At 52.8% G+C, this 12,082-nt stretch overlaps 1 protein-coding gene across 1 annotated transcript; it reads left to right on the forward strand.

The window, feature by feature from the left end:
* The first annotated feature begins 426 nt into the window (after positions 1-426).
* On the forward strand, positions 427-3,897 carry ATP6V1G1 (ATPase H+ transporting V1 subunit G1). Its single transcript, XM_066200977.1, has 3 exons — positions 427-553; positions 2,236-2,336; positions 3,159-3,897. The coding sequence occupies exons 1-3, from the start codon at positions 472-474 to the stop codon at positions 3,330-3,332; spliced, it is 357 nt and encodes a 118-aa protein (XP_066057074.1). The 5' UTR covers positions 427-471; the 3' UTR covers positions 3,333-3,897.
* Positions 3,898-12,082: the final 8,185 nt, after the last annotated feature.

Raw genomic sequence — 12,082 nt, forward strand, 5'->3', positions numbered from 1 at the left:
GCCACAGCCCAGGAGGAACCAAAGCATCCCTGGGGTCCTTGTCACTGCTCATCCTGGGGCTGCCGCAGTTCCAGCGATTAGAAACCACGAAAGAAACAAACAAACAAAAAACCCCTATCAGCATCTTTCTTCAGGGATTTAAGTGGATTTTGTGGCAGGGGACACCGAAAGGGCCCAGGAACGGGGGACGGAGAGATCAGCACCAGCCTCGGTCAGGGCCTCCCCTCACAAACCAAGGGGCGGGGCCTGGGCTATGGGGGCGGGGCCAGGCTGCCCCGGGGCGGAGCTAAGGTGAGCGGGTGCGCCAGTGGGCGGGACAAATCCGAATGGGCGGATCTATGGGCGGGGCTTAGACCTCGCGCTTGTGGTTCTCAGTGCGAGGGGCGTGTCCGAGGGCGTGTCCGGCGCGGTGTGGGCGTGTCCCCCGTGACGCAGTGACGCTGCCGCTGCCGGCCGGACGGAGCGGCCGCCATGGCGAGCCAGTCGCAGGGCATCCAGCAGCTGCTGCAGGCCGAGAAACGCGCCGCGGAGAAGGTGGCCGAGGCCCGCAAGAGTGAGTACGGCACGGCCCGGCTCCGCCAGGCCCCGCCGCGGGGGGTGTGGTGGCGGGGGAGCTCGGCCCGGCCTGGCCTGGCCTGTCCCGGCGCGGCCGCCCCAGGCCTTGCGGCCCCGGGGCTGAGGGCGGTGGGGCAGCGGGGATCCCCCCAGCCCCGCCCCGCCCCGGGGGTGCTCCGGGCCCCTGGGGCCGCCAGGAGAGCAGCGCTGGAGGGTCCCCAGCGTGGGGCCGGAGCCGCAGCGGGACCCTCCTGCCAGAGCCCAGCGCAGGGTCAGGAGCTCGGGGGCTCCCGGCTCTCTGCAGGACACGATCACCGTAACCGGGCCTTCGCATGGCCGTGCTCCTCTCTGTCCTTCCTGCCTTCAGCTGCGTTTTTCTTGGTGAAAACAGTGTGTTTCCATATCGTAATTATACAGCTGTCCCTAACGGATCCAAGTTAGCTTCTCCTGTTATGCAAGAGAAATTCTGGTTTCAAAGACCCCCAAGTTTGCAAATCTTTCCTGGTTCAAACAAATACATATGCGTACCTGTATTTATATATCTGTCCTGGTTTGCAGTTCAAGCCTCTGACAGTGTTGCCAGAGGCAGATTTTTGTAGTTCATTCCGGTGGTGACAGTCTTGGAGAGGAGAATGTGGTGGGAAGTCCAGGAGGGGAAGTACAGGCAGTGGCCGGGTCTGCTCTTGGTTTCACAGCTGCTCTGGCAAAACTAAGGTTTAATGCTCTTTCTGTTGGGCTTTTTTTGGGATCTCACAGATGCTGCACACTCACGTGGGTTGGAGCAATCCTAAACATGGGTACAGACTTGGAGAACTCACTGGGAGAAGCCCTGCAGGGGGAACTTGGGGGTTCTGGTGGATGAGGGGCTGGACAGGAGCCTGCAGTGCATTCACAGCCAGGGCCAGATACATCCTGGGCTGAGCCCCAGCCTGGGCAGCAGAGGAGGGGGACTGTGCCCCTGTGCCCCTGTGCTCAGCTCAGACCCCACCTGCAGAGCTGCCCCAGCCCTGGGCCCAGCGCAGAAGGGACCTGGAGCTGCTGGAGAGATCCGGAGGAGGCCACGGAGCTGCTCCCAGGGCTGGAGCCAGGCTGGGAGAGCTGGGGGTGCTCACCTGGAGGAGAGAAGGCTCCAGGGAGAGCTCAAAGCCCCTTACAGAGTCTTTTGAAATGGAGGGAGAGAGATTTTTTGTATGGAAAGTGCCAGAGGGCAGGGTTTGCTGGGATATTGGGCAGGAATTGTTCCCTGGGAGGGTGGGCAGGCCCTGGCACAGGGTGCCCAGAGAAGCTGTGGCTGCCCCTGGATCCCTGGCAGTGCCCAAGGCCAAGCTGGACATTGGGGCTTGGAGCAGCCTGGGACAGTGTGAAGTGTCCCTGCCCATGGCAGAGTGTGTAATGGGCTGATCTCTAATGTTCCTTCAACCCAAACCAGTCTGGGGCTCATTCTGTGGATAAAGCCAGGCCTGGGTGTTGTCTGATGCCCTCCACATGCTCCGAGATGTCTTCAGTGCTCAGAGGTGGGAGCTCACGGCTCGGTGACCTTGGCCATGGTTTCCTGGATCCTCCTGAGATCCGCAGACTCGGGTTGGGGGCTCCTGCAGGAGGAGCAAACGCTGTGGGGATGGCTGGGCAGTAGGAAAAGCAGCTCTCAGTGCTTTCTCTCCTCTTTCCCTTTGGGAGCAGGGAAGAACCGGCGGCTGAAGCAGGCCAAGGAGGAGGCCCAGGCGGAGATCGAGCAGTACCGCCTGCAGCGGGAGAAGGAGTTCAAGGCCAAGGAGGCAGCGGTAGGTTTTCTCCAGCACTCAGCTTATTTCCAGCCCCTTTGTCTTGTGCTGGGGCTTCCTGGCCCTGGCAGCACCCTCAGGGTGGAGAGAGTTGCAGCAGCAGCACTTCCCCAAGTGCCTTCCTGTGAGGCACAGCCACGTGTCCCAGAAAAACCCGTGGAAGTGGCTCAGGATGTGGTGTGTTACATCTCAGCTGGCAGGGAAAGAGCTTAATAAGCTCCTGGGTGCCCTGAGGGGTGACAGCTCCCAAAAGCTGCTGTGTGGAGCAGTGTCCAAAAGAGACTGAGCTCACTGCTCCTGTCACAGGCTCGTTTCTATGGTGCTGACATGGCAGAGACTACTTGCTGTGTCCCTGGTCACCAGAAGGGAAGGCTGAGATTTTTATGAAGATTCTCCCAGGAGTGGGATGATGGGAATTGTGCTTCAAGTGGGTGTAACTTTTCTTGCACTCTCTAGTACAGTTGTGCCCAGGGGTTCCAGCTGTCTCTACAGCAGGACCTTTATTTTGGGCACTCCTTAGAAGCTCCTGCCCTAAACTGGTGGGTAATGAATAAATGGCAGGGATTTGGGAAAAGGAGATCTTTAAGGTCCCTCCCAACCCAAACCATTTGATCATTCTGTAAAAGAGGGTAAAAGGCAGGGGCTGAGGATGAAATTCTTGGACAAGTTCAGGGTGAAATCTGAGCAAAAAATGCAGCAATACTTTTTTTAATATGAACATTAACATTGATCTTTGCTCAACAATGATGAATGTCTGAGATGATCCAAAATAACAAAATACAGAGCTTGGCATGGTGATTCCTCTTTCCTTTGCTGTTTTAGGCCCTTGGCTCCCATGGCAGCTGCACCACTGAAGTTGAGAAGGAGACTCAGGAAAAGATGAGTGTGATCCAGCAGAACTTCCAGAAGAACCGGGAGGTGGTGATGTCCCAGCTGCTGTCGCTGGTGTGTGACATCAAACCCGAGATCCATGTGAATTATCGCATCAATGGGTAGTGCTGGGAGGAGGGAGCAGTGTCCTGGCAGTGCTGGGAGTCAAGTCTGAGCTTCGGGTGGAATGTACAGCTCCTAGCCATACCTTCCCTGTCCTCCTTGTACCTGTGTTAAATTATTTCAGTCAGCCCTTGGAGGTCTCGCGGTTTCTCCTTTGACACGGATTCAGAGCTTATTCAAACATGAAGTGGCCATGTCTCAGATCTGTGCTAAGTTATTCAGTAGGTATCCCAGCTGGCACAGGAGTGCTCCCTTTCCATGGTGATAGTATTCAGTGAGAGGCTTCCCTCTGTGAAATAGAAAAGGGAGAGAGCTGCTGGCCTGTGTCAGTAATTGTTAAACCTGTGTACCTGTATTCTTGTCGACCAAACTGCATTTCTCAGTGTGCTGTTAAACCTCTGCACAGGCTTGAAACCCTGTCAGAAGAATTCCTTGGCTGTGCAAGTCCTGGCTGATCATTTTCAGGTGCTTGAATTTCTCTGTATTGAATCTTCTGTATATTCTGCTGTTAGCTTGAGGTACAAGTCTGGCACCATGACACCTGAAAGTAAAAACCCTTCACTCCAAAGCCTCTGCTCAGTCTGGTTCTTCCTGCTGACTTGTTCTGGGACTGCTGGCAGGTCTCACTGGGCACCTTGAGAGTCTGGACTCTGCAGAGTGACCATCAAGTGTTGATAGAAGAAAGTTTAAGAGAGACAGCCAATATCTGAAGGTCACAGCAGGTAAGTTAAAACCCATTACAGAGCTCCTCCTCTTGGCTCCAGTCTGATGCTTTACCTGCCAGATCATTCTGAAAACCTTCAGGAACAAATGTTCTTGTGACCATTAGGGGAAATAAAATGGTGCCAGTTCATTGGAATAGTTTGATAGCCAGGTGCTGCACAGTAATTACCTTTCCTTGGGTCCAGTGCTGGTCACTGCCTGTTTATGCCAAGGTCATCCTGAATCCTGCAGCATCCTGTGCCTGGGAACAGTGGGAAAGAAGAGTTCTGGGGTTGTCTGCATCACTTTCTAGCTCTTTAATCAAAAACACACACAAATACATCGAGGGGTTTCATGTTTCAGTGGTTGCTTCCTCTTACCAGCAGAATGTTAAATGCAGCTTTGCTTTTTTGTTGAGTTCAAAATCCAGGCTTTTTGTGGAAAAGAGACCTGAGCATGTTCCTGATCTGGCCCAGGAGTTGTGCAGTTTGGGATCTTTGCAAGGAGCCTCATGAATCCTGTTCTGTTCCTCAGACAGAACATCTTGATTTCCACAGCTCCTCAGTGAGGCATTGCAAAGCCTCTTGGACCTCTGGAATTGTGATAGGGAGGGAAAAAAGGCAGGATGGATGTGGATGTGGAGCCTGCAGGCAGGAGCAGACAGCTCCTGGGTCTGCCCTTGTCGTATTTCATGGTAATGCACTGTACTCCTGGAAAGATCTCTTCAGGAACTCAAGCTATTAAACGGGTTGTAAAATTGAAACAAAAGCTTCTTGCAAAGTCAAATGTGCCAGGCAGGGGGAGAAGCCAGGTGGGTACAGGCAGAACAGAATCAAAGCAGTTTTAATCCATGTGCTGTAATGTGGAGAGGTGTTATGGCCTGGTAAAAGGTTGCAGCCATGCTAATTCCACTCTGTCCTTCGGAGATGAGACATTTCCCCCTGTTGAGAGCAGGTGCTCAGGCTTCAGCAGGACGCTCCTCAAAGCCCTCCTTGCTCCAGGCTGTAATTAGCAATTTCATTCCCTCTCTTATCAGTGACAGACTGAGACTCTGCTCAGAAAAAAAGTGAAGTGTGTGCTCCACTTTCTCATATTGGTTCATAAGTTTCCTGTGGTTAATGAGGACTTTTATCCTCCTTTAGAACAGAGGCAGGAGAAAAAGGGGGAAAATCCTCCGTGATTATTTCTCCTTGGCAAATGTGCTGTGAAGAAACTCCCTTTAGAACATGCAGAAGTGTTAATGTCCTGCAAGAATAATAATTTTCTGCAATACTTCCCTGAAACTTAACTGTTGAGAATGACTCCAGCTTTGCACTGAAGGAAGCATTTCCAATTACAGCTCTCCAGGAAGTCTGTCATTGTGCAGTGCAGACATTTTATTTCCAGTTGAGGTTCTTTCATCTTGCCCTGTGATGCTCTGGGAAGGGGAGCCCTGTGTGCCTAAGTCAGGCTGTGCCAGGGGAATGCTCTGCAGGGAGCAGTCCTGACACAGGTGAGGAGCAGGACATGCTGCTTCTTGCCCCTCCAATCTGATTTTTGAGGCATTTTGCAGCAAGTTTGAGGAATAGGAGTGAAGCCCACCCCAGCTGTTAGAACAAATCTGTATCTGAATTCTTCCTGCTGCTCCTCTGCCCAGAGCAGCTGTGGCTGCCCCTGGATCCCTGGAAGTGTCCAGGGCCGGGCTGGATGCGGCTGGGAGCAGCCTGGGACAGTGGGAGGCGCCCCTGCCCATGGCAGGGGGTGGCACTGGGTGATCTTTAGAGGTTCCTTTGAACCCAAACCAGTCTGGGAGTCTGACTGTCCCTCAGGACTGAGCCACAGCTGCTCATGTACCACAGAAAAAGCAGAAGCTGCTTTGGGCCCCCACACCACTGTGAGATTCCCTTGATTTGGGCTCCTGTCCCTGGAAATACCACCTGGCTCCTGCTCCTGGGGGCGCTTTGGGCACTACAGTGTGAGTGTCCAGAGGAGGGACACGGGAATGGGGAAGGGTCTGGAGGGGCCCATGAGGAGCAGCTGAGGGCACTGGGATTGTCCAGCTGGAGCAGACTGAGGGCAGAGCTCCCCGGGGGCTGCAGCTCCTCCCGAGGGGCAGCTCCCATCTCTGCTCTGGGACGGGGACAGGAGCCAGGGAAGGGCTGGAGCTGGGCCAGGGCAGGCTCAGGCTGCAGAGCAGGGAAAGGTTCTTCTCCCAGAGGGTGCTGGGCACTGCCCAGGCTCCCCAGGGAATGGGCACGGCCCCGAGGCTGCCAGAGCTCCAGGAGCCTTTGGACAGCGCTGCCAGGGATGCCCAGGGTGGGGTTGGTGGGGGGTCTGGGCAGGGACAGGAGTGACACTCAATGATCCCTTCAATCCCTTCCTGCTCAGGATATTCTGTGTTCTTGTGATCCTATGAAGTAAAGGAAGGAAATCAACTCTAACCCCAGATCTGGGCTTTCTTTAGGGGGGCAGCAGTTCTGGCTGGCAGTGCTTTAGCAGGAGCTCCCCTGGCAGCTGGATTTGGGCAGTTTCAGAAGCAGGGAGAGGATCCTACATTCTCCTGCAGCTGGAGGTCCAGGAGCCCTTCCCCTCTGCCTTGAGCTGCCAGGCTGGCTGTGCTGGCTGGCAACATCAGGGAATTCAGGGTTTTCCAGGCGGCAAGTCCACGTTTGGCAACCTTAAATTCCTCCTTTTTCTGCCTTTGTGAGGTCACTGCACAGTTCCTGATGATCTTTATTAAATCTGGAGCTGTTTTAATGCCTGATAGAGCCCAGTGAGCTGCTGGCAGTCCCTCTGTCCCTTTGCTGCCATCCCCAGCTTTGGGCTCCTGCTGTTTTCTCCCACCCTGCAGCCCAGCTGACCTCGGAGCAGGCAGAATTTGGTAACCCTGCAGAAAATCCAGCAGTTCCTGGCCTGTGGGGCAGCTCGTGGGAGCTGTGAGCATCAGGATGGGGTATTTAGGTGCTGTCCTGCTGGTGTGGGGCAGGACCACCCTGCAGTGTCCCCTGGAGGTGACAGATGACTGTAAAACTAACACAGCTCCTCTCCCTTCCCTCTGCCCGCATTAAACCTGCTCTGTTTTCCCTCTTTCCCTCTCTTTTCCTCCTCTGGAATCTCTTTCCCCTTTATCTCTCTTCACTAATTCTTTCATGAATGCATAACGGGAGAGACAAGGCAAGAACCTGCTGATCCCAGCCGAGGTCTTGGCTTTAAAGCCTTAACGGAAAGTACTATTGAGAACCCTCTAGATCAATGTTCTGCTGAAAAAGTTCTCCCAAACTAATCCAAGGAAGGAGCACAGTGTAATGTTTCTTTGAGGTTGAAAGGAGAAAGTGCTAATTTCATGCAGAAAAGATTGTATCTTGGACTGGCATAGGAATAGAAAATAAATTGGTATTAAATTACATTCGTCTGCCTCAAAATAATCTAATAAAGCATCTTCTGGATCAATAGCTGAATCGTTATCCCAGGCACATAGCGAGCTTTCCCTCTTTTAATTTGAGATTCAAGAAAAGAGGTTTTTGCATTACCATAGTAAAAAGAATAATACTTTAAGTCTTCATAGGTAAAAGGCAGGAGGAAAAAAAGATAAGAACCACACTTCGTGCCTTAAGCAAATGTCATTCTTCATTTGAAACTTGTAATTTCTGGGTAGTGTGAAATAAATTTTTATATTTAATGACTGTCAATCTGTCAGCTTTGCTGACAAAAAAAAAAATCCAACAACACAGAGTGAAAGGACTTTGTGTGCAGGAAGGGAGGAGAAGGGCAAGACAAGGCTTTCGACAACTTTGTTCTCCTAATTAAGGCTCACTAGGGAAAAAAATAGGAAAAAAAATGGCACAGTTCTCCCCTGAAAATGCAGTTTCATCAAAAGAAAATGAGTGTTGGCTGCAGTGTGCACAGTCCAAACAAGGCTGACGTGGGGAGAAACTGCAACCACATGCAGACTGTGGCCAAAAAAAGCTGGAATCGCAGGGGTGTGGATTCCAAACACTGCAAAGGAGCTCAGTTTTTCAAAGCATGGAGTAAATACAGAGAGAACATGGTCAGAATAGGCAAAACCAGCCTAAATGTGTGTGTCTGATTATTTAAGGCAGTGAGACTTCAAAGAGGTGCTGAGTGACCTCAGAAATGACAAGAGGGATGTGATGAAGGGTGGGGTTATTCCTGAGGTTATTCCTGAGGCTGGGAGGGGTGGGTGGGCACTGTCAGCCTGGGACAGTCCTCAAACTTCTCTCCTGAAAAAGCAGATTTTTTCATTGCCCTGTAGTATAGTTTCCCTGTAATAAATTCATTAATGCAGCAGGTGGAACAGGGAGTACAATATAAGTCCAGGGCACCAAGCTGGGAAGAGATACAAACAGTACAGAGCACTGAATCACAGCTCCAAACGATCTTGATAAGTGGGAGAAATGATCTGAAACCAATAGCCTGAGCCTCCCTGCAGGGAAGAGTAACTGAGGAAGGTGAAATCAAACACATCAACTCAGAGCAATCCATAAGCAGCTGCACAGCACTGCGGGAATTTGGGAATTCGGGGCGGGGGGAACTGCCCCAGAGGCAGCAGATGTTGTGCTAAAGGCTGGGCAGGGCTTGGAGCAGCCTGGCCTGGTGGAAGGGTGGAATCAGATTGGGCTTTAAAGTCCCTTCCAACCCAACCCATCGTGGGGTTCCAGCCTCTGGTGATCCCAACACCGCTCCCAACTCAGCAGGAGTTTTCAGCTGGTGGTGCTGGTGCCAAGACCTTGTGTGTCCTGCCGAACAAGAGGGGCACGGGGGATGTGCTGCAGCTCATTATCCACGTTTCTTTCAAGTTTATTGTCCCCCAGGGATTTGCCTGGGGCGTTTTCCTGTTGGAGAGCTGGCAGTGCTCTTGGCTCCTCGTGTTCCCTGTCAGCATCTCTGTGTGGGTGAGGAGCAAACAAAGCCAAAACTTTTGATGAGGAGCGTTTGCAAAAGAACCCAAAGCTTCCCATGGCCCTGGCTTGGGTGGGGATTGGAGCTGGGCCTTGAGCTGGTGACAGATTTATGGGATTCTTCCCAGTACCTTGATGGTGCTGCCAGTTGCCAGTGTAACAGGATCCCACGAGGGTGAGTGGCTTTGGAGTTGTTCCTGTTGCCTGTGGAGGCACGTGATGGGATGAACTCAGAGGTGTGGAGCAGGCAGAGCTGCAGAACCCATCCCACCAGGAGAGGAGCAGCCTTTGCTCCAGGAAGTGCACACAGACACTGCAAGAGCTGATTTTTTCCTTTTTTCCCCAACCATTCACCACTGGATTTGCTTTATTCCAACCCTCCAAGGATCCTGCAGCTTTTGGGGAGCTCTGACACCACCATTTCCAGGGTAAGGAGTTTTGTTTCCATGGTGTCTCAGCACTGTCAGGGAAACAACTCCAGCGTGTGCAGCCGCTCTGGAGGATCCATCTGACTGTGCCTGAGCCTCCTGCTTTTCTTCTGGAGCTGCTGGAGGGGAAACTTGCTCCACATCAGCACAGCCCCCTGGTCTGGGGAGGGCCACAGCTCCTGCCCTGCCTGTCATCCCTGCTCCTGTGTGCTTTCCATGGCCTTCTGATAAATAGTGACCTCTTGTTAGCCTTGAGATCTGCATTTCCTCTTGTGGAGTCCCCAGCCCTGTCTTGGGTGTTTGGCTTTGTCTGAAACACTCCCAGGAGCTGATGTGGTGCAGCTGTGGGATTTGTCATTCCTGAACCCTGCCTGGCTGATCCAAGAGGAGGACGAAGGGGAGAGCCTCTGTCTGTGCCACTCTTCAGCTCTTCACATTCCTCAGGCGCCATCTCCAGCTCGGGACCCCCGCCCTGCTGAAGGTGAGGAGCGGAATCTCCCTCTGTGGCCGTGCCTTCGCCGTGGGAACACTTTTGAGCAACTACAGAGGGTTAAAACCATATTTCTGAACCCAGCCCAGGGGGGAGAGTCACATGCACCAGGGAGATTTTGCAAGTCGGTGCTTGCAGCTCAGGGTGAGGAGAGGGAGGCACAGGCCTGGGCAATCCCTGGTCCCTGGGGGCACAGGGGACAGAGGGACCTCCTCCAGCACAGGCTGGGACATTGCTGCTTGGGGGTGGCACAGTGTGGCACCTGTGCAGGGCAGAGTGGGACAGTGGCACATAAAGGACAGGCAGCAGCAGCAGGAGGAGGAGGCTGAGCTGCATTCCCAGCACCAGGAGTGAGCTGCAGCAGGTAAGGCTGTGCTGGCTGCCCTGGGGATGAGGCTGAAGGACCTGCTGGGTGTTTCTCTGCTCTTTAGTGAGGCCTTGGAGGGGTCCAAGAAAAGGGGGAAGTTCAATTCACCAGAGGGATGTTGGCGTTGCATAAAGAATAAGAAGAAATTTAGAGAACAGAGAGTGCAGGAGAGGAGGGTGGCTCAGGAGGGATCAGAGGGAGGTTTGGGCAGTTCTGCAGGAAAAGGTAACGAAGCCAAACTGTGCTGCACTAAGAGGTGAAAGCAAAGCTGCTTTGGCTGAGGAGCTCCCAGCATTTGGGGAAGGCTCTTTCCCTCCCTGGGATGGCTGAGCTGCTGCACCTTCACTGGCCACTGTCCTCCAGAGGCCCCAAATTCTCATCATCTGAGCCAGAGAGCCTTGATTCATCTCCAAATGGAGGTGCCAGCAGCAGCAACACGGTGCTTGGTTTTATTCAGGTTTTTCTTCAGTTTCTAATTAGTTTTTTCTTTAATTTCCTTTGTTTTTTCACTCTTTGCTTCTGTCTTCTGTGGGCTTTTCTGTCTTGATTTTACACTCCCTTCAGATGGATGGCAAAAGAGGGAAAAAGGAGTGAGAAAATTCAGTCTGAATGCACCTTTTGTGCTGGGATGTGCCCTGTGACACGTGGTGCCCATGACCCTCATGGCCAGGGGAATGTCTCCTCAGCTGTGCAGGTGCAGAGCAGGTGCTGTGCCCATCCTGTGTGCACACACCCACTGCTCGGATCCTTTGAGTGGGAGTTTTCAGCCCTTTGGGGTGTTTTTTTCCCCTCTGATCAGAAGAATTTCTCGTGTTGTTTCTCTTGCCTCCGTTTCCTCTCTGATACTCTTCAACCAGGGACTGTCCTGGCTTTGTGCAAAGGGATAAACACAGCCACAACCATCAGAAAAAAAAAAATAGAAAAAAAAAAGTCAGAAACAAACCAATCCCCTTCGGAAGGAGAGTGGGTGAGATCTGTGAGGGATCCTCCCACCAGGAGACAGCAACAGGCTCCTGGTTTGGGCTGAGGTTGAGAAGTAAGCGGTGGTTTTGGAGAGCTGGAGTGGAAGGTAATTGAAAAGTAAACTCCAGCGTCTTCCAAGCATTTAACAGCCGCCCACAGGTGCTGGCAGGAGGTTAGAGAGCTGTGTCAGCAGGGAAAAAAACCACCTGGAAAACCTCGGGCACGGTGCCTGCAGTGAGAACTTCCCTGAGGAGAGGGGAGAGGAAGAGAAACGGGAAAGGAAAGCAGAGGGGAGGGGAAAGGAAAAGGGGGGAGAGGAGAAAGGAAAGCAGAGACCCCCCAAAGGCTTCGCTGCAGCTGGGTGGGAGCTCCTGCTTGACTCTGCCATCAGTAAATGCATTTTTCTGCCTTATCTGCACTTCTCCCACCCCGTGGTGAGGATCTGTCCTTGTGTCACTCCCAGGGAGGGACATTTCCACCAGCTCCAGGTTCTTCTGAAGGTGATGGCACAGAGGCTCGGCAAGGAGAAATCCTGCCTGTTCCTTGCTAACTGCTTGCAAAATGTCAATGCTGATGGATGTCGGGATAATTTAAGGAATATTTAAGGATAACTTTCCCAACTTCCAACAAAACCGAAATGTTAAAAGTGAGTCTGTGTGTCCTGAGCTCACACCGGCCCACACCAGGTGCTGACATCCCCCAGGAGCACAGTCAGTGCTGTTCATCCTTTATTTGCTGTCTCCGCAAGATCTGGGATTTTCTTTTTTTCTCTTTTCAGGGCTAAAAATGCCTCGTGGCTCGTGGGAAGCAGGATCCCCAGGAAGGCAGCAGTGGGAGTGAGGGTTTCACAGTCTGCTCCCCACTCAGCTGCTGTGGGGCTCGTTGGTGCTTCCCAGCAGGGAGAG

Source organism: Chamaea fasciata, unplaced genomic scaffold (assembly GCF_029207755.1).
Source record: "Chamaea fasciata isolate MVZ Bird 193981 ecotype frontalis unplaced genomic scaffold, bChaFas1.0.hap1 SCAF_20, whole genome shotgun sequence".
In the NCBI taxonomy this organism is placed as follows: domain Eukaryota; kingdom Metazoa; phylum Chordata; class Aves; order Passeriformes; family Sylviidae; genus Chamaea; species Chamaea fasciata.

Coding starts and splice junctions, on each gene's coding strand:
- ATP6V1G1 (XM_066200977.1), top strand. CDS start 472: ATGGCGAGCCAGTCGCAGGGCATCCAGCAGCTGCTGCAGGCCGAGAAA. Junction 554..2,235: donor GGTGGCCGAGGCCCGCAAGA/GTGAGTACGGCA, acceptor CTTTGGGAGCAG/GGAAGAACCGGCGGCTGAAG. Junction 2,337..3,158: donor TCAAGGCCAAGGAGGCAGCG/GTAGGTTTTCTC, acceptor TTGCTGTTTTAG/GCCCTTGGCTCCCATGGCAG.